The sequence below is a fragment of the Pseudopipra pipra genome, chromosome 1 (assembly GCF_036250125.1).
Source record: "Pseudopipra pipra isolate bDixPip1 chromosome 1, bDixPip1.hap1, whole genome shotgun sequence".
Classification (NCBI taxonomy): Eukaryota; Metazoa; Chordata; class Aves; order Passeriformes; family Pipridae; genus Pseudopipra; species Pseudopipra pipra.
Genome location: NC_087549.1, coordinates 21,534,763 through 21,559,050, shown reverse-complemented (window position 1 = coordinate 21,559,050; position 24,288 = coordinate 21,534,763). Strand labels below are relative to the sequence as shown.

The 24,288-nt window shown below is 37.7% G+C and overlaps 1 protein-coding gene across 8 annotated transcripts in view; it reads right to left on the bottom strand.

Annotated features, from left to right (window-relative positions):
* The window catches only part of RGS22 (regulator of G protein signaling 22), a 69,983-nt gene that overhangs the window by 35,909 nt on the left and 9,786 nt on the right, over positions 1-24,288 (bottom strand). For 4 of the 8 annotated variants that reach the window (XM_064647744.1, XM_064647754.1, XM_064647763.1 and 1 more), the window contains exons 4-14: positions 20,025-20,246; positions 16,181-16,266; positions 14,138-14,303; positions 13,507-13,663; positions 10,152-10,770; positions 9,429-9,590; positions 8,209-8,389; positions 6,457-6,533; positions 5,811-5,916; positions 4,008-4,133; positions 2,358-2,459 (exon numbers count right to left, since the gene is read on the bottom strand). In XM_064647744.1, the coding sequence (XP_064503814.1) occupies positions 2,358-2,459; positions 4,008-4,133; positions 5,811-5,916; positions 6,457-6,533; positions 8,209-8,389; positions 9,429-9,590; positions 10,152-10,770; positions 13,507-13,663; positions 14,138-14,303; positions 16,181-16,266; positions 20,025-20,246 (2,004 nt within the window). Of the gene's footprint in view, positions 1-2,357; positions 2,460-4,007; positions 4,134-5,810; positions 5,917-6,456; positions 6,534-8,208; positions 8,390-9,428; positions 9,591-10,151; positions 10,771-13,506; positions 13,664-14,137; positions 14,304-16,180; positions 16,267-20,024; positions 20,247-24,288 lie in introns of those variants that run through there. The other 4 variants (XM_064647773.1, XM_064647782.1, XM_064647799.1 and 1 more) reach the window with 4 other exon arrangements.

The window sequence follows — 24,288 nt, the reverse complement described above, 5'->3', positions numbered from 1 at the left end:
GTCTTAAACAAAGAGGTTAAACTGCCTTAACCTCCATCATCACTTCCCACTAATATAAATCCTGTGTCTGACCCTAAAAGTTCACAGTAATAATAACCACCTTTATCTAAACTGATTCTACTGTTAAAATATTGGACTTCCCACAACTGTATTAAATTTTCTAACTCTAAATAACTCCTTTTAAAATCAAAACCTATGTTATGTGGGCGTTTATTGCTTTTATTTTTAATTTTTTTTTACACTCCTGTGCATGTTTATAGTGAAAAACCATATATGTTCCTGGATGATTCCCGTCATTACTTGTCATTATTCTCATCCATCAGATTTCATTCTCACTGTAGTTTCTTTCCCTGGCTGAATGCATATACACCTTGGAATGCATTTTATTACTCTGTCATAAAGCTAAGATAACAATGCCCAACAAACGAAACTATGAGTAGTAGATACACAGCAATCCAGGTTTGTCCTTGTTTCTATGAGGAAGCAGGCAGAATCCATACGGAATACTCTGCACATCTCTTTCTGTAATAAATAGTAAAATATATATGACAGTGTGTCACGCAAATCTGATCCACATTCTCTTAGGAGTATTTGGAATGACTTTGTTGTGCCAAAGGTGAGCGCAGAATTTGGGAAGGCATCTCTTCCCCAAGCAGACCCTGTAGATTGGTTGCAGCTTGACTCTTTACCGTGTTCCAACAAAAACAAGTATAATTTTTCTGCAGCCTTAAAAGGCAAACTTGAGAATGATACCAAATGTTGCAGCACATGTGTTGATTTGTTATGTTACATTTCAGCTGTTAGTTATGCTAATGGAACAGTTTCACATATTTCGTTTTGATGTATTTACTTTAATGGCTATGTGTACGTACTCTCTGCAATTGCCTGGTAACACTGATTGTACAATGTTCTGCTGTCACCACCAGGCCAGCAATGGAAATAAGATAAGTAAAAAAATCCTGGGCCTTAATGTTCAGCCATGCAACCACTGGAGAAACAATGTAAGCTGGTGTGAAATGAAACCAAATTAAAAACCATAAGGGACCATAACCTAAGATTTGCCCTGCAACAAAATACATAGGAAAATGGTGACAGTCTAGATAACTTGCATGTCTGCTGTGAGTAGGGCCCTCACCACACACACACCTGGGCATATACAGGAGACAGTCAGACTTAAGGGTACATTCAGTTGCCTACAGCCTCATGCCATAAATAGAGCTGGAGGGTAAAACAGCTAAATAGGGTAGCAGTTCAGTTTACCCAGACAGGAGAGAAGGAAGAATCTATGTGTCAGCCTCTGCTTGGAGTTTCTGTACAAATAACATTGATTCAGGTGAGAATTCTGGACAAATATGCAAAATTCTGTCATTTGCCCCAGTAAAACCTCCAAGAAGGAAAAGAAGACAAATTCAAGGATGTTCAGATGCTTAGTAACATAAGCCATACCAAAAGATTATTCTCACCTGCTCTCCACAGATATTTGTTCCAATGGCATGTGAAGTAGCTTTGCTCTATTACATAGTGTATATTGAAATATTCAGATAGGATATACTCCTACACAAGGTTTAGAGAGGAAAATCAGACCAAAGTTTCACAAAGTGATTTGAAAAGTTCCTTAGAATTCTTCTAATGATATCACACTGCTGCAGGTTCCTTCCCTCACGGAATAGGTCTACTCTCCTGTCAGTGACAGCCATTAACACCACTGTGGTGAAGCAGTTTAATTTTGTTTTATTCCCTGATTTAAAGTGCATGCTCAATTAAGAATACTCATTTATAGGAAATATCAGTTCCACATGACATTAAATAAGGATCTGAATATCTATTTGGGGGATGACAACCGTTAAAAGATAATAGTAATACCCTGACAATCATAACAATTAAATCCAGACTGACAAAGATCCATTTTCATTACTGAGGTCATTATCTGAGGTCTCAACTGTGAGATCTGCAATTCTAACCCACATAGGAGATGGAAAGAAAGGTACAGCCCAATTAGATGGTTTAAAAAAATACTATCTCTGATGTTAACACCAAGCAGATAGTTTCCAAATATGACGCAGAGTAGCAAAGGGGAGTTTAGGTAAACTGAGTATAATAGATAAAACTGGGAACAGGCAGCAGAGCCTAGAAGTTAAACTATGCATGTTTAACATTCGAATCAAGAAATTCTATGGAAACAATCCAAAGAGCTTCTTTTATTGTCCACAACCCAGATCTACTTTGGTGTGGGTTGTCAAGATTTGGAAACTTTTCTACTTTCTATCTTCTTTTCAGACTTTGCACTGCACAAATGTATTTGTGAAGGGAATGAGCACATGTATATGTGAAATGAAAACACATTCTTTACAACTTACTTGAGCTTGCTTGTATATTTGAAAAGGTTGAAGAGTTTCTTGGTAAAAAAGCTGATGATAAGCCTGTAGGTCGAACCAAAAGTACACACAGTTCTTCCACAACTAAAGATGAAAAATATCGTAAGTTATTGCTACCCAAATATCACAGCTTTATAAAAGGTTGACTTTCCAATGCAAGTATTATTTAGCCCCTTGGGGTCATCATAAATCAAGCTCAATTTAAGATGAATTTAATCTTCTGTTGCATACTGGCAGAAGGACAACATATTTAATGGCACCATCACTGTGATACTCTTTTATTGTATCCTTTATGCATAATTGGCCATTAAAATCGTTAACATTGTAGTTAACATTTGAAGAGTAACCGCATTTCAGTGGCATAAAGCCAGTGCTAAAGAAGAAATCCTGATAATGGACATGCCGAGTTTGTGCCATGGTAAAATAGCATTTTGCAGCAATAACCAAAACAATTAAATACTGTGTACTTGACATATATTACTGAGACTATCATTACATTTTTATTACATGCATTTCTGAGACACAGAGTCTTGGCCTCATTTCATAAATTCAAACAGCAAAAGATCTTTCAGAAGTCTAGATCTTTCCCCAAGTCCTCTGTTTTAATCATGTGCTTATAGGGTTCAGCCGTTAAAAATACCCTGAAACCCCCATGGCTAGCCAATAAAGAATGTGTTGCAAAAAGACAAGGGTAGGGAAGTTTTCTCCACAAACTGCAGCCTTCCAGACCTAGCATATGATTGAAATAGGCTCCACAGGTGAAGAGAAAACTTTAAGCAAATAATTTTCAAAGGAGTCTGGCACCTGCAAAGGCTAGAGGATATGAGGGCGGATGCAATGAAAAAGTAAGTTTCTTTTATTTAGATTTCTATCTGTACACATTTAACATTTTTAGCTGAAGGTATTCAGCTTTGGAAACATTGGCTCTTGTCTTGTAGTAGCCAAAGGCATTTCTAGCTACTGCTGCTGGATTCTGCGTTGTGCCAGCGGTGAAACAGATGTCCATCTTGATTGCATTCAAATCTCCCCTAAAGACTCAATTTTTCTGCAAAGCCACTAAACACTGACTCAGATTCATCACTCGTTCCAACCAATCCTCAATTTACACCCAGCAATGAATGACGGATCTGCTGACTGCAGAGAAGAAATAGTGTTATGTTTCTCAGAAATCCAAGGAGCTTCATGGAAGCAGAAGAATGTTTTTAAAACATTGGAGATTTTGGACATCACTAACCTAACAAGTAAGAAGGAAGCAGATTATTGTGAGTAATAGCATAGCAGATTTTCCATCTTTTTAAAAAATGTTTTTGTGGGTTAAGACCTCATTTTTTCTGCCAAGTTAAAGGCTAGTTTTTAAAAATTATTAGTCTTTTTTTTATCCCTGATGGTACAATCAGAATTCCAATAGGTTTGAGACAGTGAGAATCTGACAGCTTGGTTAAGACCTGTCATTAGTTTGCATATACATATGAACAGTTTATTGTTGTTGAGGGATTGAAGTCTCACAAGTAATAATTCATCCAGTCATCAATCTTTCTTTCTCCATTTTTTTTTTCAGTCTGGCTGCCCTCTATAACTTGGCATTCAGTCAATTGTGGACTAAATTATCACAGAGTAGGAAAATGTTCATACCTTATTCCCTGACTTCTCACAGAATTCTGTGAAGTAGTAGCCTGCTCTGTTCTCCAAATAAAGAGACTGCAGCATGCTTTCCATTCTTGATCCCCCTAAGACAACACTGCCAGCAGCACTTTTCCCCTAGACAAATAAAACATAGTTATATAGCAACGAATAACAGGCTTTCATTATTTTCAAATGTCAGTACATTGCAATGGAGAGCCATGCAGTGTGTTCAGTTAGCATCTTCATCCCAAGAAACCAGACTCCATTTTCTACTACATATGCAATCTTAGCTGACGATTTGTCTCAGCTCAGGCTACTGTGTTTCGAATTAAGAGAAGTTAACAGGTGGCTATTTGGTCAAGATTCAAAACATTTAACTATCATGGAACAAAAGATGTCTTCTGGGGTTACATCACTGACATCATCAACAAAATCATGAGCAATTCAGGGAGCAAGAAATCCATGCTCTTTGCTGTGGCAAGCTCCTAGAGCATTTGAGGAAGAATACATCCATTTTGTCAGTGCTCATAGAGAAGCCAGAAGAGGCTTCTGTAAGTAGTAAATTAGCTTCTGATGATTACAAGAGAGAAACTTTGGCTGACTTGCTGTCTCTGATAGCAGAAGTGGAAACAGATGAGTGTGGTGGCTGGCAACCAGCTTCTTTCCAAACAATAACAGGGATGGAGAAGGGCAGGAAGAAGCCAGACTTTTGAAGGATATTTTGAGGGATATCTACCTATCTGCTTCAAGCAGAGTAGGTAGATATCCCTTTGCGGTATGAAGTTGAACTACTAATCCCTGCATTCCCCTCTGCATTATATTTGTGATGGCAAATTGTGAGGTCCTGAGTGTAAGTTCCAATCTAGCCCTGTAAGTGTAAATGGATGGTATTTTCCTCCCTGAGTGATGATGCCTAAAAACTAATAGTTCATGACGTGAATGTTTCCTGTATATACATTTCTAACTGAAAATGTCCCCTAATTGCAAAGACTAGCCTTTTGTTTCCTGTAAAAATTAACAAAGAAGTAAAATGAATGCAGTGAAGAAATAAGCAAAGTATTATTTTGATGTGCAAAACAAACATTGTGCTCAAGTGCTCAGCAAACTCCATGCATATGTAAATGGGCATGTTTTTTTTCTTTTAATTGTGAAGCCATGGGTATCAATACCACCATGAAATATCAGGTTGTTTTGAGACTGTTCCACAAACAAGAAAGGTTTTGGATATATTTTTGATTGCCAGATGTTGACATCTCACATGTTGTATTTGTCAGCATTTTAACAGTTACTAAGAAAAGGCTCTTCTGTGCAGCCTGTCTCTCCTGAGGTTTGTTTGACTGAAGATCTGCTTAGCAGGCAATAATTCAACAAAGAAAAGAATGATATACATAAGCAATTAGGAGGGACTGTACAAATGAAACGTTTTCCTCTTATGAATGTTACTATTTTAATGACTTTGTAAGGCAGATTCAGTTTTCACGGTAAGTCTGGTATACTTCCTTAGGCAACAATTCCACTGAAGCATTTATCCAGAGTTCTCTAAAACAGCCTACTGAACACATGGTCACTATGGAGAAGATCAACGCTTTCTAGTGAAAACAAACCTCTGTGTGTGCCATGATTTCCTATGAAATAGGTGACAGATACCACAGAGAAAATGCTGATGTTCTAATTATACCTCTGCATAAAGCACTGACATCCATATAATCAAAACAATTCTTCCCCATTATTGACTACTTCATGTTTAATACTGCAGAATAAACTGTTTTAACTCATGATTCAAGACAACTTATATTTTCAAGTAGTACTCACACGGAGCAACTCAGCATAGGTGTACTTTCTATAACCCTGGTACCTTGAATCTTTGGTGCCATCCAAAGCTAAGCAATGAATCATGTCTGTGCTCACTGACTTTGACCTGGATCAGAAATAAAAATTTTTCAATGTATATTGAAGAAAAATCTAGGACTGCTTATAAAATAAACAAATAAGAAGGGGCACAAAAGAGGTAGAATTACACAGTGAATAGCTGAGGGAAAAGTACGTGGAGTTCAAATTTATAATAAATGGGGGAAAAAATGTAGAGGAACACTTTTTCATGTGGCCTTGCAGAAATCACTGGCACAGCATGAATTTGAGAGCTAGGCTAGTCCTTGAAACAGGTTAAAAGAATATGAATGTATGTAGAGACTATCAACTATTACATAAGAGAAAATACTTGTATTTGGGGAAATAAACCCCTTTGTGGGTTTATTTTTGTTTGTGGCACAAACAAATGAGAAAATAATCAGCCAGGGAGGAATTCTCCATGCATACAATCTGTACCATAACTGTGCTTCACTAAGTGGATTATTGTATTAAAGAAAAGTACTCATGAAAACAGTAGGATCTAAAATACTTTCATAAATATTTGAGGTATAATGGTGTGCAGAAAGATATACAAGGGACTTGTACTTACCACATTCTACTGCTAGGAATGTCATCTTGTTGGGTACTCTGACTTGATGTCAGGGTAGGTGGTAATCTTGATGATCTCTTCAAAGAGAAATTTGGTTTAGCTAGTTTTAATAAAGTTGTTGGTGAGTTTGTTCTACTTTTCTAAAAGACTTTACAGAAAAATAAGGCAATTTTGATTATTTTTCCAGCTTTGTGTTTTCTTAATGTCTTCTCATTAACTGCTCAAAAACATTCAAGGATTTTCAGGACTGTTTTTCCTTGTCAATCACAATATATAAAACTTCAAATTGCAAAAATCTCTGAATATCTTTCAAGATTTCTCAGCATACCTTAATAACCACTATAGCTTAAAAATTACATTTTTAACAGGTAGAGAAATACGTTACATGGACTTTATATAAAATTACAGAGGACATCAGGTGAAGGGCATGTGAACATGTTTTGTGAAAGTTTACAAAGATTACCTTATGTTAGCTCACTGTAAAATAGAAACAATCACTCAGACTTGGAGAGAAAGGGGGCATTCTGCCACAGCATCACTGATTATTTTGAACAAAATCATGCCTTCTTGGAGGTGCCAGGTGCATTCAGAGTGCCCTCAGAAATTCACCCTGAGTTGCTGCTCTTTCTAAGCTCTTGCAAGCACAGAGTAACTGCAAGATCCAAAAGTCAAAATTTTTTACAGAAAAAAAATAGGAGCAAGAAATGGGCCATCTGCTGATTCTGTGAGGTTCATGGTGTCAGTTCATATTTTTTGTCAAGTGCTGAATTCAACAGGGGATGGAAAACCTGCAGAGTTAGGATCCTGTCTGCCTGACCTACAGCTAGTCCTGGTTCACCAGGACCACCTTGTGAATCTGGAACTGGTCACTGTAAGACACTGGTGCTTCTTGCTCCCATTCTTGCTGTGAGCAACAGGAATCTAGCTCCTGAACCCAGTTTCTTCTGAAAAGTTAATCTGTCACACTGTTTTCCTCCATTATCTCCATGAATTAGATTTCAAAGGAAATAACTGCAGCCTAAAACTATCAACTCAAAGTAAGAGAGACGTGTGTGTTAACAGATCTATGGAATAGCCCATTCAGTTCTTGATACTGGAACCACAGTTTCAATTCCCATTTTCCAAGTACCTTGTGTCCCAAGGCTTAACACTGTGTTGCTGAAAACCTTCATTGCAGTTACCTCTCACATTCAGGTTTTCAAGGAAGAAAATAGTCAAAACTAAACTGGCCACCTGCAAGCTACACACTGTGAAAAGCTCTGTGTTGTATGGCTCATGACCCTCTGTGGAAAGCAAAAACCACATGTAGCTCATTGAAGGGCTGTCGTGATAGAAAATGAGCAGAATTCTGCCCTCTTCACAGACATGAAGGATGGATTCAGGGTAACTGCAGTGAAGTTGTACGAATGACTCTGGATTAAGATAAGGCTGGTTCAAGGGCAGAATCTGCACTGCTAGATACTTAATTTTTTAATTCTGAGAATTTTCAGCTAAAATATCTATCCAAAGGACTTATGAAATAGCCAGGATGTAACTGAGAAGATAATGTGACTCCATGTATGGGAATTTGTTGCATAACATATACTAAAATGTTATTGCATTTTTATATGTAATGATCTCCAATATACCAGCTTGCTAAATCTTGACTTCCTAAAAACCAAGTACCATATTCTTCCTCCACTGAATTTAAGGAGTTTTGTCATTATTTTTAATGGATAAAGCTTTGTTTTTCAATGCTGTGATCCTGCTTACCTGAAGAAGGGAAGGTTGTATCCCAGGTATGCAAGACTTTTGGGTCAACGGTAACAATGACACTATTTGTGGGAAAGGATCAATGTCCACCCTCGGTCTCTCTTGACATGTGTGCCAGAACTTCAGTTTTGCACTGGCAGCCTCTATTGCTGTTGAATGAGTGACACAAAATCTGGGGCCCCTAGGGAGAAAAATGCTAATAAGTAGAACTTTCCAAAACCATGAAACACTGGGCTATTTGGCTTCTTTTTTGTTTTTTTTTTCCAGTGATGTCATTTACTGTATCAAAATACGGTGCTACATGTACCTAGAATTAAAAATCAGTTAGTGTTAAATATATGTTTAGACACTGCACGCTTCCAAATTTAAAAGCAAAATATACATAAATATATATGCACCATGACATAGTTGCCTTTCTATGAGTCTGCAGTAGGATATGCCCCACCCATCCTACAGCAAAGAATAGGATTGTAGGCCACAGGACAGAGACCACAGAATTACAGAATATTCTGAGTTGGAAGGGACTCACAAAGATTGAGTCCAGCTCTTAGGCAAATAGTCCATAGAGGGATCAAACCCACAACCTTACTGTTACTACCACCATGCTCCAACCAACTGAGCTAATCTCAGAGTCACTGCAAGCCATATGAGGCTCCACAGCAAAGTTCATAATTGCAGGTATTAGTTTATGCCTGCAATTTGTTGATCCCCCTCGGGGAGGAGAGAACATCTTCAAAAATTTAGCCTATGTTTTGGAAAGAGGTTAGATTTTATATCTTCACTTAACTTGTAAATATGTAGAAGGCATTTTTTATGACAGACATTGAACAGTAAAGTCTCAGTGTCAAATTCCACATAGATGTATATACAGAGCATCCTCAGAAATTTGAGAAGAGCAGTAAGGGGAATAGATTAGGACAGAATTACCTACTGTGCCTGGAGGGGTTTCCCTATGCTAGAGATTAAAGTTTAGTTGAGACACACAGAGCAGTGCAGATGCTCCATCAGAAAAATACAAAGGGCTCAGTAAGGCAGATCTACACGGCATTCCAGAAGATTGCAGTGTAGTTTAGGCTCAACTGAAAATTCATGTGTTACAATGACATTGCTTCCAATAATTGCAATGGGATAAGTGAGCTGAAATAAACCTAATAGGCTTCTCAAAGAAAATGGAAATTAGTTAAACAATAGAATTTTAATTCCTGTCCATTTATTCATACCAGTAAAGAAGTAGAGGTTTCACTACTTCAGGCTGAATCTGTCTTAAATGCCATATATTCCACTGATCTCCATGCAGTAGATCAAGCCTGAGTAATACTTCTGAACTGAGGAAATAGTCTCCACTGCTCAGCAGGTACAGTTTTTTCATCTTACTGAGATGCCTGCAGTCAACAAAAATAGTCACATAAGCAGGTATCAGATGCTGTACAGAACTGAGTACAGTTCATCCTACTGATTAAAGTGCTGTCATGCAACATGTTTTTAATTGCAAGTGGCAGAAGCCAAAACAATTTTTCTGCAAATTAGAGACAGGTTGTGTATAAGATAAAATGTACAGTGCCTTAGAATAGACAATCTGAATCCAGCAGAGCCTTTCATTAAAGCACTTTGTCATACTGAATGCCCTAATTGTGAATTTAATTTCTTTTATTCTTTTTTTTTTTCTGTTGCCATCTGTTTTCCAAATCTCTGTCTGAAACAGCCTTAATAATATGGCAATTCTGACTTCCTGCAAGCTTTGCAAACCTGACTCTGCAAAAAGAGTTTTATCAGCTTCAGCAGAGTCATTCCAGACATACCTTGTCAGGACATGCATGATTACTTTAATTGCGTCTATTCTATTCAAACATTACAATTTACTCTGAAATCTCAAAACTTGCATTAATCGAACTGGGTTACAAGTGTTAAAGCAATAGGGATAACCGTTAAATAATGAGAAATACCTTTGCTGTCTCGTAGTGTTCTTAAGAGCCTTTAGTCTTTCAATATCCATCCAGAGCCACCAGTACCTTTCCCCAAGTGTTCCTTTAATGAACTTCTTGAATCTTTCAAACTCATGTCTGTTGCCAGTGTCATAAGTCCCATGACTAAGACACCAGGCAGCCCTGCTGTCTGGCCCACCACTTTCAGAACTTGAACATAAGCTTACTTCTTCGGGATCTCGTTTTCTTATATCTCCCTTGGAGTCCAAGGCAGTAAGTGGAGAAGAACTTTGTTTAAAGAATGACTCTGCAGTACTACAGGCAACAGTGTCAGCAGCTGGCTGGTGAGTCAGTTCTGAAATGGGTTCCTTCATTACAATTTGAGTAGAAGCTGGCATGAATTTTTCTGGTGTCTGAAAAGTTGTGCTTTCCTGTTCATTTTCTTCTTTTGCTGCACTGTCCCATTTTGGGTCTAGAGAAACTCTTAACTGCCTGTGGGAAGGAGGTTCAGAAATGGCCACAGAAGAGCCCTCCTCAGCCTTGCTGGATCTCTCATCAGCAGCGTCAGCTTTTGCGGATGCAGTCCTCGAAGGAGAAAGGAAACTCTGTTGTTGGCATTCCTCAGACAGGGAACCTGCTTCTGCATTAAATCAGAAAAGATCATTGAACACCCTTTTGATTCAGGACTATTCTCTTGCATATCAACATCGCCAAGTTAAAAAATGCAACATATTTATATTTTGCTGCTGCAGGACAATCACATCATTTCATTTTGCAGAGAAGGGAATAGCAGAGGTGCTTCTCCCATTGCTATGTGCCCAGAAACTCAGCCCCATGACTCAGAAACTCATTCCCCGTTGAATTCCAGCAGAGTTCAGGAACAGCTCCCTCTGGAGCCAGTTCTCTTGTTAGCTCAGCTAAACATCCCAGCTCCTCAACATCAGTTAACCACATTGATGTACTGCAAAGCCTGATTCCTTCCTGAGCATTTGGTCATAGTTTGATCAAAGTCACAGTATATAGCAGAATAGGGTTTTTTTTAGGCCTGAGGAAGCTAATAAATGATGATTCTTTATCTGCTTATGTTGATCTTGAGATTAGCTCAGTTGGTTAGAGCCTGGTGATAATAACACCAAGGTTGTGGGTTCAATCTTCATACTGGCCATTCACATAAAAGTTGGACTCAATAATCCTTGTGGATCCCTTCCAACTCAGAGTATTCTGTGGTTACTGCAAATCAAACATCTGTGTCAGTAGGGTAAAATCTTGACATAGAAGGATGACCAAACATATAATTATGTCTAGGGCTCTGGAAACATTTAACAATCCTACAGTCCAGTCTGCCACCCAGAAATGGCTTCTTTTCATTTAGAGATGTTTTATAACTAAGAAGTTCAGAACAGTGACCAGCCCTGTTTTTTTGGTCTACACTCCTCTATTTAATTCCTTTTACCCAACCCTTCCTCAACCCTGTGCCATTAAGCATGCTGTGCCATCCTGGTCACTAAAAAAGAAACTTACTGCTTTAACTTGCTTAAATATCTTTTCTACTTCTGCCAGACTGTTAGAAAATTGATTTTTTCTGAAGGATGTTAGCAAAGATGACCTTGACTGCACACACTGCTTAGCTAGGTTAATGCTGCTCTCACTGTACAAGTCAGTTCTGTAAAACTGAGCAGAATAAGTACAGATATCCTAAACAGCAGCAGAATCTAAGTGAAAGTGAAAAAAACCCCCAAAGTCATAATTAAATTGAGACTTTACAATAACTTCATATCATCTATCAATACAGCATTTAAACTACAGAGTAATCTGCATCTTCTGAATGTCACTAAAGCTAAGCTGCAGCCTTTCACGCTCCATTGTATCACTAAGGCAAAACACTGTCAGTGAGGAGACTGCTACAACCTCTGAGCACGTGCACCACATGGGGCTGTGAAAGAAAAGGGCTAAACCTCTCAGATCCACTAAATTCACATTTGTAATGTTATCAGTCTGTGTAACCTTCTATGGTGGTCTAGTCAATAAATGGCAATGGCAGTTAGACATCCCTTTCAATTTCTTCCAAAAATAAGCCACGTCTAACCAGTGCTGGTCACTGTCACAGACAGTCACTTGGATTAGGAACATGGCATAGAGATCCCCTCCTCTGCACTTACCTAATTTCTTTAGTGTCTATGGCACAATATGTTGATACTAATATAAAAATCAGTGTGATTAAAATATCTTTTCTTATTTCCAAACTATTTCAAATGTTTACACTTGACAAAGAAAAATTATAGCTTTTCAACACAAGTCTATGAAATAGAAACATGGAGACCTGGGGCAATTGGGGGGAGAGATACACAGCTCTGGAGCAATAAAAAGTGAAGTGGTTCAGGGGTTGTTCAAGAATTAGTTGATAACCCTAATCCAACTGAAGCAATGAGAAAGGAATTTAGATTGGATTGTTCAAGCAAATACCTTCAGCTATTGAACTCTAATTGCAGACTGTGTCTGCAGAATTGTGCGTTTGTGACCTCTCCAAAACAGTGGTAGAGTCATGAGCTGCAAACAAGTGTGACTTGAATAACTTCATTAATAATCCATACATCAGCAATATATTTTCTGGGGTGATCCTCATGGTTTGGGGAAGAAGGCAGACTTCTGGAGTTATCATGTCTTCCAATTTTCCTTTCAGCCATTGGACTCCAAGGTCCCAGCAGTACAAGTCTCAAAGTGGAATGGCTGCTTTTTTCCTCTGAGAATGGGAGAGAGAGAGAGCTCCTAACATATGAGCTGAGGCTTCTCTGTTCATCTTGCTACTGCATAAAAAGCCAAAGCAAGGCTGTGCAATCAGGTGTATGTCCATATGTGCATCTGTATGCATATCATTCTCCCAGAACCTCTGAAGCCTGCTAACAATTTCAGTTAAATTTGAAGATAGACAGGAATCCAAATGATTACATCTTATAAGCTTCATAAAAATTGGCAGTCAAAAGACTCTTAAGTGCCCAACATAAATACCCTAAGAAGATGGCTGCAACACAAATTATACATTATCAAATACCCAAAGAATCTAGACAAGGGTATCTTTCAAAACACATGAAATGGAACAAAAAAATAAAAACCAAACCCAAAAAGTCCTCAACTGAAACATATATATATACATAGACATATGTAAGAAAAGAAGCTACTACTATCACAAAATGATTTGGCTACTAGATCACATTTTCACCTAATGTTGTAGCTACAGAAATTAAAAATGCTGTTCTGAAGCCTCAGATACCATGAGATACTCAGAAGGTAATAAATGGAATTAGCAACAATTCCTTGGAATGCCTTTTCTTTCCACCTAGTCATTGTGTTACAAACCATAGGGTTACTTGTTACTTACCCAGGAGGCTATCTTTTTCACTTAATGATTTGTCTCTTTCATGCTGAATATTTTGAATTTGACTAGAAGTTACAGGGTGTGTAGATGAATCCGTAGTTCTCGTGGAATCACCTTCTTTTGCTAATGTAAACCAATCCTTCACCTGAGAAACCGTAGCCTAGGAAAAGAAATGTGATAGAACAATTCAAATTTCTCTATTTATTGCACTGTTTCTGAGACCAGAGGGCTTACTGTCCATGGTGATTTTGTGCAGTCTGTGTAGACTTCTGTAAGGATAGTTGCCAGTGAAGAGAGCTGTATGATAGCAGCTGAGCATACTTGTAACACAGCTCCTGTTTAAGCTGTATTACAACACTCAGACCTCCTTTTATACTGCAAAGAATTTTGAATATAAGAGCTATTCAGAGAATCATACAATCATAGAATGGTTTAGGTTGGATGGGATCTTAAAGATCATCTAGTTCCAACCACCCTGCCATGGGCAGGGAACATTCCACTAGACCAGGTTGCCCGGGAATCAGTTGTCCCATTAGGTTGTGACCTCAGTTACAATAATTTTACCCAATGTTTTCAATCTATCCTGATGTTACACCCAACCATGTGTAATAAGCACTAAATGTGTTTATTTTACCTGGCCAAGTGATACATAGAACTTCTTCATAGTCAGTGAAGTGTCGTGTTCCTCAGGATGGGGGGAACTTAGGTCTTGCTTCCTTATCCAGGGACAGTAGTCACTATCTATAATGAAATTCATGCCAGTCTTGCTCCATTCTACCTGGGATATCAATTTAGCTAGTCTGAAATTAAATGTTGAGATGAGGTAATAGTTAATTTTAGCTCTTAATCAGAGAAACAGTTTATTTTTCCATAGAATAGGTAATTAAAAACCATGATCCATCTAAAAATAGAATTTTTACAGAGAATTTCATATCTGCTTTTTTCCTAGAGTAATAGAATTATAGAATATCCTTATCGGGAAGGGACTCACAAGGATCATTGAGTCCAACTCCTTATTATTTCAGCCTTCACCTGCTGTTACATATGTAAATACCAGTACTGCCAATGTATAGTTCACCAGCTTTACAGATAGTGGCCGGGTTTGCATTATCAAGCTTTACCAGTAAAACTGACTTCAGTCAGGATTTTTCATATATCTATGCAGTCTCAAGCCCTGACAAGAAGCCTTTGAACATTCTTTTCACTAAAATAAAACTACTCTCCCAGATTGCAGAAGCCCTGTATTACCACCAGACCCTACATCTCCAGTTCCTGATACAAACATTCTTCCAGCAGTAATGCCACAGCATTGATCATACTAATTGAACTTTCAGACAATACCAAGACAGCTGGCACTCTCGTGTTCATCTGGGTGCTGTATGAGGATTTCACAGTACTGAACAGCACTCCAGTGCTACCTCGTGTTAGTGTGAACCTGGTGATGTTCAGCAAAGGCAACCTTAGAATCACACGATGATGGTGAGGATGCTCTGAGCTCAAGAACTGGGGCAGAACTTAATTAAGTTAGAAAGAAGTACATAACCACAGAAAGATGAAGCCTATGCTTGAGCCTACAACCAAGTGAATACTCAGTTGCATTTGTGCCCACTACTTGAGATAAAATAGGATTTAATTCTATGGTTGGAGTGTCTTCATCTTTAAATGTAAGTTTCCCTTTTAGCATCTAAATTTATCCTGATTCTGATTCAGGAAAGCATTTGAACCACTGATGGCAACTGAAATTAGGTACATGTTTTAAGCTAGTTTTATGTAATTCTCTTGGGCAACTCTGCTTGATCAAACAAATAGTTTGCTATAGCAGAAGACAAAAGTTAGTGTTTCATGAGGCTGAGATGTATAAAGCAGCTGCTGCTAAAGGTAAAATGGAACTTTCTCATGGTTTCCTTGTTCTTTGCACACTTTTCCCCTTGAACTTAAGTGCAGTCATCAGGTTATAGAAAATAAAAACCACTTTGAAATTTTTGCTGTAGAAGTCTATACCCCAGTAACTACCCTGTCATTACAATCAGCAAACATGAGTTTTGTAAACCATACTGCCAGCCTGCCTCTCCTTTTGGAGAGGCACTACAATTAGCAGCATCTAGACTCAACCTTAAGGGATACAGAGGTAGATCCTCCCAAAAAGCACAGTAAAACTCCTGAACATCTGCTGAAAGGACATCTGGAAAAATATAGCAAGTTTATAACAGTAAATCATCCAGCTATGCCATGGCATCCCACAGAGAACTTTGCTAAAGGAACTCTGACCGTGGGCCCAAAGACACAAAACTAATAATGGAAATGAAAAGGACTCAGTGCTTTTTCCAAATAGATTTCATGGATTCATAACTCCTATTTATATGGCTTACATATTGATTAAAAATAAGATGCATTGCTACCATGATATCTCTGAGGAACAGCAATTTAGAAATCAGTAAGTCCTCTTCTTACTCTCTTCATAATGGTGAAGTACAGGATGTAATTCATGGTCAAGGAAAATTACAGAATGACGAGTGAAAAAAGTCACTGAATTTATTTTATCCAGATCACTAAAATGCTAAAATAAACAGGATGAGAGGAGGGCAAAAACTTTTTAAGAGTACTATCAAGATTAATTAAACAGAAGAGGATAATGTACAAATTTAAAACTGAAAGAGAGCATAAAAGATTGCAATACCTGTATTCAAAGTAACAGTCACTTCCTAGAAATGCTGGAAGCCTTTCTTTCTTAATCCACTGAATTGCTTGTTCTCGATCAAGACACTATTAAAAAAGAAATGCCAAAATTTGCAGTACTCCTGATTTTCTTGTTTTGTTGGCCATGTAACTGCTTCTCTCCATCCCCCTTCTACAGAAGCATTGTCTCGGTACGATAAATATACAGTGAACATCACCTTCATGCTGGGACAATTGAGTTAATTTACTTTCCTATTAAAAGCTAAAAAGGTCTAAATCTGATTTCACCTATTAGAGTACAACTTCTGTAACAAATCGTGCATGTTTCTTCTTCAGAAATAATTTCTGAAGAATTGTGCTTTTACTGTACAATTCCAAATGCAAATTAAATGTACATAAATTTTCCACAATAGCAAATTGCTAATTTTTCTGACTTTATCACATTTTATAACTAACTATTGCATTTTTCCTCTAGAATTTGAAGAGTAAGAAACCCTTAATTTAAGTTATATTCCCAAAATGAAGAGCTGTGGATATTAAAAACAAAATCAAACAAATAGAAATCCAATCAGTTACCGCCTCTCGCATTTTTATGTTTGATCATTGCAAAACTGCACTGCACACAGCAATTCTCATAGTGCAAACCTAAGTGTCTTAGGACCTGGAGCCACCACAGATTTCTGCTCAGGCAGCCTGAGCCTCAGTGCCTCATAAAAGCAGAAAGGAAGATGCCTCCAAAGAGTCGTTTGGGGAGTGAAAGGGAGTGTTGAGCAGCAAGCTACACAGAGACAGTTAACAAAAAATGCATGTGTAGGAACTTAGGCAGGGAGAAAGATCTCTGACTATAGGCCACAATGTTCCATATCGGTTTCCCTTAGAAATGACACACAGCACACTTTATTTTTTTTTAATAGCATACTTTTTCCACTCTTAGGCGATGACCTGTTTTATTTATCTGAGATTTATTTTTCATTTTAGTGAAGATGAGATTAATGATTTTGAAGAGTGCAGTAATCATCCTTGTCCATAAAAACAGGTGAAGTGTGGGCAAGGATGGATGCTACTTGCTATATCAAGTAATCAGTTTATGTAGATCACAGCTTAAATTTTCTTTCTATGAGCTAATATTCCATTAGGGGCAAGGGTTATTTCTGCCTCATATATATCTGTAGGGGATTAAAAAAATCTGAATTACTCAGAAAGTGGGTGGTTTCATTTAGAGAGAAGAAAATATTTCAAAATATGGAAAGCTTATGTTGGCAGTGGCTCATACAATGTAATTTGTGGAGATGGAGACTAATTACTCCCAACCACATAGTGTATGCTTCTTTTTGGCAACTGACAAGCTTTTTTGAAATACAGAAGATAGTTTCTTTATTTTGGCATTTAATATTTATGTATTTACTGACTTACAGCCTAGTTTTTTATCTGAATGATTCATAACATACGTCTGTAAATGGCTGGTACACAAAGTTATATGTAATATTAGAAGGAAAGAATCTCTGCTCTTTCCCTATCCCCAGAGAAAGATGCTACATTTAATCTGATGGGGTTTGTTACCTTAGTTAGCTTCCTTACCCAGTCAGCCTCAGGCCTTGCTAGGACCCAATCCAGCAAAGCTTTTAGCACGTGTTTAAGTTTAAGCATGTGTTTAACTTCCCTTGATTAAAGTTAAACACATACTTAAGTGCTTTGCTGAACTGGGGTTTCTCTGAAGTAAGATATGTGGGATACCAGCCAGTTTCTCTCCATAGTTGTGATCAATTCTACCCAACTCCACAGGTTTTTTTTCTCAATGCATTTTACACAAAGCTGATTTTCACTACTGATGAGAAGATACTTACTTTCATATCAATGATTTGCAAATGTGCAAGCACACGTGCAGAGAACTTTTGCTTATCTGTAAATTTGTAACTGTCTGAGAGGGAAGTAAAATACACAGCAAAATACCACTGCATGTATTTCTTAGGCAAGATGTGCTTAAATTCAGGCTGTACCCTGAAAGGCCTACTAGGACTTTCCAATCATAGCTCCTTTTCATAAGTAACCTGCCAGTGATGGCCACTCAAGGTGACCTTTTGTAAGCAATGTAACATTCAAAGCAACTGCCATCTTTTTGGTCAGTGTGAAGAAGGCAGCCAAAGCAAACCAGACAGCATCACCCGATGCCTGAAAGATCAAATCCTATTGGATTTGGACTGAACTACTTGATGTAGTTGGTCTGGGGTGGCTTCTTCTGGATCAGTCACTGTAATACAATGAATGAAGCTATCTTCTCTTACCTTATGTATTTGCAGTAACCATTTTGGGCACACTGTTTCACAGGCCATTCTGCTCCAGCTCAGACTTTAGATGCCAAGTTGAACTGCATGAGGCATCTTCATTACCCATCCAGTAAAGGAGGAGTCAAAAATAAGAACAAATATCACCCTTTCCCACCAACGGAGAAGAAAGGGTACTGAGGCATACTGCTCCTCAGAAGGCCATAATGCTTCCCCATTTATGGAAAATGGCCCAGAGGAAGAAACAGATTCTTAAATAATGCAGAAGCCCTGTTGCTCCAAACCACATGAAAGATGAAAGTAACAGTGAAATGGCTTTGAATTTGTCAAGAAAGGCCATGCCCAGTGGCAGTGATGTGAGGTTATCCAAGAGGCAATGTTAGCAACACTTGCGCAAGCTCACAGCATTTCCTCAGTTTAATGCTGAGAGCAAATAAGAAATTGAGAACAGCTCTTCTGCCTTTGTGCTCCCAAGCAAAGCATTTGTGAAAAAAATTATTTCACATGGTAGGGATGTCTGTGGGCCTTGTCCTTTTGTAGCATTTGTCCAGTCTCAATGCAAACAATTGCAAATCACATTAGTATCATTTTGTTAAACAACACTGCCTTTTGACCTCTCTCAACACTCTTTCTTTTCTGAAAATCATTAAGCTTAGGCTGGGCAAAGCAGCAGTTTGTTACAACTCCCTGCTCTTCTCTCAGCTTTCCAGCTATGATATAATTTAGAGCAGCCACTGCTAAAAATGTAGCAAGACCTTGGACTGGCCTTGAGTGAAATGATGTCATGTCAGTCACATCAATGCGAGGTAAGCAAGAAAGGAATAAACAAAGTATTTTAGTGAAATATTTTATTTCCTCCAAAGCTACTGTTTAAAGGTAAACTCCCACATCTAATTATACCAACTTGTGTTCTCTCAGGTGCTTCGACTCCTGATTTTAACTTGCCTAATTTGGTGCCGAAGAGATGCCCTGAAAGTAGGCAGGTAAGAATACCAAAATTGATACTGTCTAAGCAAGTATGAAACAAGATTTTTTTTCTAAAATCCAATCCATCTTTCCATTAATTTAGCTTTCTTGTTGCCAATGATTATTTTTTCTGGCCATTTCAATTGATGTTAACTATGTAAATCCTTTGGGAATAAATGGAAGAGAGACTTATGTATTGCCAGACCACAGATGAGCTCATAGCCACACAAGGAAATTAATTAATAAGGAAAGACTGAGCTGCATTAGTTTCAGTCAATTTGCACATTCCAGGGATCACTAGTAAAGTAACTGTTGTCATAATATTTTTTCTTTTAATATTAAAAAGTATTCAGACCACACAGCTGAATCCTGCCCTACAGAATCTTCAAAATTCTGTGCTACAGGATGTACATCTGTAATTCCATTTACTTGTCTGCTAGACACGTGCATTACAGGGCATAATTTGGCCCATCATTATGTTTTCCTAACATAAATTAACATTTTTTCCCAAGCTACCAAGCCAAACACAACAATAATTACTGCCAGTATCTCTACAGTAAGATCTAAATATAAACTCAGGGGCTATAAGATGCTTACCATAGTGTTGTAATTTGGATCCATATTGAAGGCTGGAGAAGCACTGTGCATTTTGGAGAGCTGCCCGTCATTCTTTGCTTTCCTTAGAACATCATAAATGGGATTTGGAGGTTTCTGATCATGTAGATTTTTTTTCAGCTGGCTTTCCAGGCATCGTGGGGCATAATTAACTACTTCAAAAACCCCAACATCTGAGTTAAACTTCACTGGCTGGGCAAAAGTCTACAAAAGAAGTTTGGAAAGTTTATGACATTGTAATAAGGGAACTCTCATTTAAAAAAGTTACTTTTTATAATATAGAGGCATCCTACTGAATACAAGCTGGTATTATGAGGCTTCTTTCTCTTGGGGCCTGGAATAGTATTTTTTCTGTATATTTGCTCTTCAGTCTTTTTGCTATGTAGCTTTCCAAAGCATTCCTACTTTTTCTCTCAGTTATGCTTAATTGTAAAGAATTTATATCATTCTAGATCACAGTTAATTCTTTTTCACATGCAAATAATAGATCCAGTACAAGAATGTCTATGATTTGTAATTCACAGTGACTTTAGTAACTGTTCTGCAGGGAACAACTTACCTACAGGATCAGATCTCCAGTGTTATTCTCCCATTTGTTATCACCAACAATCAAGGCCTGAAAATATTAGCAATGAAGCTGATCTTTTAAATCTGAGATGCATTTGAGGAGGATAAATCTGAAGAGTTTCATATGTAGGAAAGGCTTTTCACCATATTGTTACTTATAGGTCAAACAACTACCAAAACCCATGGCCTGCAGTAAATTTTATTATACATCTCACTAGTTCAGTCAGATACTGCATATATGGGAGACAGACCAAACTTCAACTTCAGCTATGCAATTCTGACTTTTGTCAACTCCGAAAACCCACTGCATATGTACACACTAAATCAAAGCCATCTTTCATCTTTCAAGCTCTGGTATTAGGTATTTCCCTAAAAAACTATCTTTCAAGTGCACTTACTTGAAGAGGGAAAATACGGATGGATTTTTTAGAAGTAATGGAGGACACCCAAGACAGTTCTGAATATGAGATTATATACAATCAGAGCATATAGGCATCTCCATGCTCAGCTGGAAGACGAGAAGGCATGTTGTGTTTAAGGACTCAAGAAACTATTGGCCACATCTACACCTAGAGCCAAAATTCATTTTGGCTTCGCTCCAGACAGGATCCCACCTGGTGTTTGTACAGTTGTCATTCCTCTGCACTTAATAAGATTATTTTATTTTTTCAAACACTGTATTTTTCATTTCCTTGAATTTTTTCATATAGCACATATATGCACACATAGACATAATTCATAGACATACTCCATATGCTGAATACATGTTACATATAATATAGAAATATATTACAGACCAATTTTATTCTTCTTCACACCTGTATAAACCCAAAGTAATTATGCTAGCGTCAGCTATTTTGTTGCTTCTGGTTGAAGCTCCCTTGTTGATCAATGTCTTGTAGAGCAATGCCCAGAACCATGTGGCTGCAACATGTGGTTTTAACATTCCCTACTTATCCCATAATGTCTCACTGTGGAGGCTCAGCCTGGCAAAGCACAAAGCAAGTGAGAGCTTTAAGTGTATGATTAGTGTCTACGACATCAAAAAAAAAAGCACCGTCACTGCGCAGAGCCGTGCATTGAATCGCACAGGTCTGTTCAGTTACCTAACTTCAGCAGAAATCACACACTGATTTTTGTTCTCTGACACCTTGTGCCTCTTTTGGCACTAGTTTTCTCCAGCACACTCTGCATCTGTTTTTTTCTCCAGATGTACTGAACAGCATTTTAAAAAGCCTTCTATGGGTAGAAGATTTCTCTACATTCAGACCTCCTCCCAGTTTGCTACATGTATGTTTCATTTCCTTTCAAACCTAATTTGGTCTGCTACCAACTTTTAAGTGACTAACTGTGCAACCTTAATAGCCTCCAAATGTATTCTTCCCTATTTGTTTTCTCATGTTTTTTAAAAAAGAAACAGAAGAAAGTGCACTAAGAAACATGGTACTTCAGTCTCTTAGGATTCAAAATGCTCTTGCTCACAGAAAAAATCAAACAAAAGGCAAATTTTATAATATAGGGCTAAGTGATTAGACATGACTAGATTATTTTAGTTCCATGCTGTTCAAACTAAAACCGAAGCAAATACAATATCAGTTTATCACATGCATCTACTTTTATTTAATCCTTTCTAACTTACTCCAGATCTAGGTTTTTTCAATACATATTCTATTTAGTGGAACAGAAAACTACAGCAACTTTAATGTAGTGAAACAGATGCTAGTGACAATTTTTAAAATGTAAAGTGTATTGCTATTTTGGGAGTCTTACTACCAACCATTTATAAGACAAATATACTAATGGAGCAGAAGAACATGCACTGAAGGGATAGGAAGGTTAAGACTTCATACACCACATATTTGACTAAAAAAGGTGGTTCTAAGTCCAGACTTTCGGGTATTGGACTAAGATGTAGTTACACATCCCCAGGGGCATCAAAAGGCATGCACATGTCTTGTATCAGTCAGAGAGTAGGCAGTCAACTTGACACTATAAGGCTGCATCTGGAATATTGCACCCAGTTTTGGGTCCCCAGTACAAGGAGGATGCTCACATACTCAAGTGCAGCAGAAGACCACTGAGATGGTCAGAGGCTGGAGCACTTGCCCTGTGAGGAGAGGCTGTTTAGCCTGAAGAAGAGACAGCTCTGGGAAGACCTAGCAGCAGTCTTACAGTACTTTTAAGGAGATTACTGAAAGATGGAGCCAGGATTTTTATGCAGGTGCACGGTAGGAGGATAAGAAACCATTCGTAGAAAACAGCAGAAGTCTGAACTGGATTATAAGAAAAAAGGTAGTTGTGGCATGATTAGCATTGGAACAGGCTGTCCAGAGAGATTATAGAATCTGTTGTTGGAAGTTTTCAAGACCAACTGAAGTAAGTGCCAAGCAACCTGGTCTCAATACTAAAGCATTGACCCCGCTTTGAGCAAGAAACCAGACTACAGACTTCCCCAAAGCCCCCTCCAGACTGAGTGATCTATGATTCTGTACAAATTCCAAATTCTACCCAATAGAGCATCTCTGTCTCTCAAACTAACATATAAAAGCATTTTGGAATAGATAAAACCTTTCTGGAAAAGCAAATTTCACTTGCTTACTTAAGAAAACTAGAATGATAAATCAGAATGTTTTTATAAGCATAATAAAAGAAGAGGTAATTCCTGACCTTTTTAACTCATCACCACCACAAAAACAAGTGATAATGTTATGACAAAAATCAATTGAGAACATGCAAAAAAAACCCCCAAACCTGATTTCTCGTAGGAAACATTTTACGAGTTGCAGTGCAGGAGAGAGGATCAGACAATCAATTTTCCCTTCAGTATGCAAAGAACTTTGGATCAAAACACACAATCTAACCATTCCCACACATTACAAGCCACAAAAAAAAAAAAAATCCAATAAAAAACTGTTCAATTTTCTGTAGCAAACTTTAAACCTTTCCCACAGAAGCCAAGTGCTGTAAAATCCTACAGTGTTTCATGGGACAATAATAAGAAAGGTTTATGGCACCACCAATATTCTAGGTCACTGCAATAATGAGGAATCTCTTCAGTGAAGATGGAGTGGATGAGAGTCTGTACTAAAAAGGAAAGGGAAAAAAATATCCATTCCAATCTAATATACTAAGAAATGTCTTTCTTACTCCACAGTTGGCAAGTGCTTTGGCTTTTTAAGGACAAGTAAAATACACTAACAAAAGACTAAATGTATCATTCTCTCTAATTTGGGCCAATTTTCGATGCTTTGAAGATAAAGGGGAAAACTCCAGAGCCAAATTATACCTCAAGATGTTAAGAAAAAATATTTTAGGTTTGGCAGAAGCCTTGAAGCTTGGGATTCCTGTGTTATCAATTTAGCACAATAAATAGGATCAAGGACTTGAAAATGCCAACAAATAAGAAGTCTACAGACTCTGCAAACTGTTTTACTCACAGGCAATTCTTCTCTTGAACCCAGTATGACCAATGTAACTCAGTGCAGTAAACTCAACTTCAGAAAAAATCTCCAAGCAAATTAAAAGAAAAGCTGTTTTCAGACCGTGGTACAGCAATACTATTAAATAAATAAACAATTGTATGCACTTTTTTGACAGTAAAGAAATTTCTTAGCTGTCAAACACACATTTAATATAGTTTCAGCTGAATAATAAACAGAACACATAACTCTGAAACCTG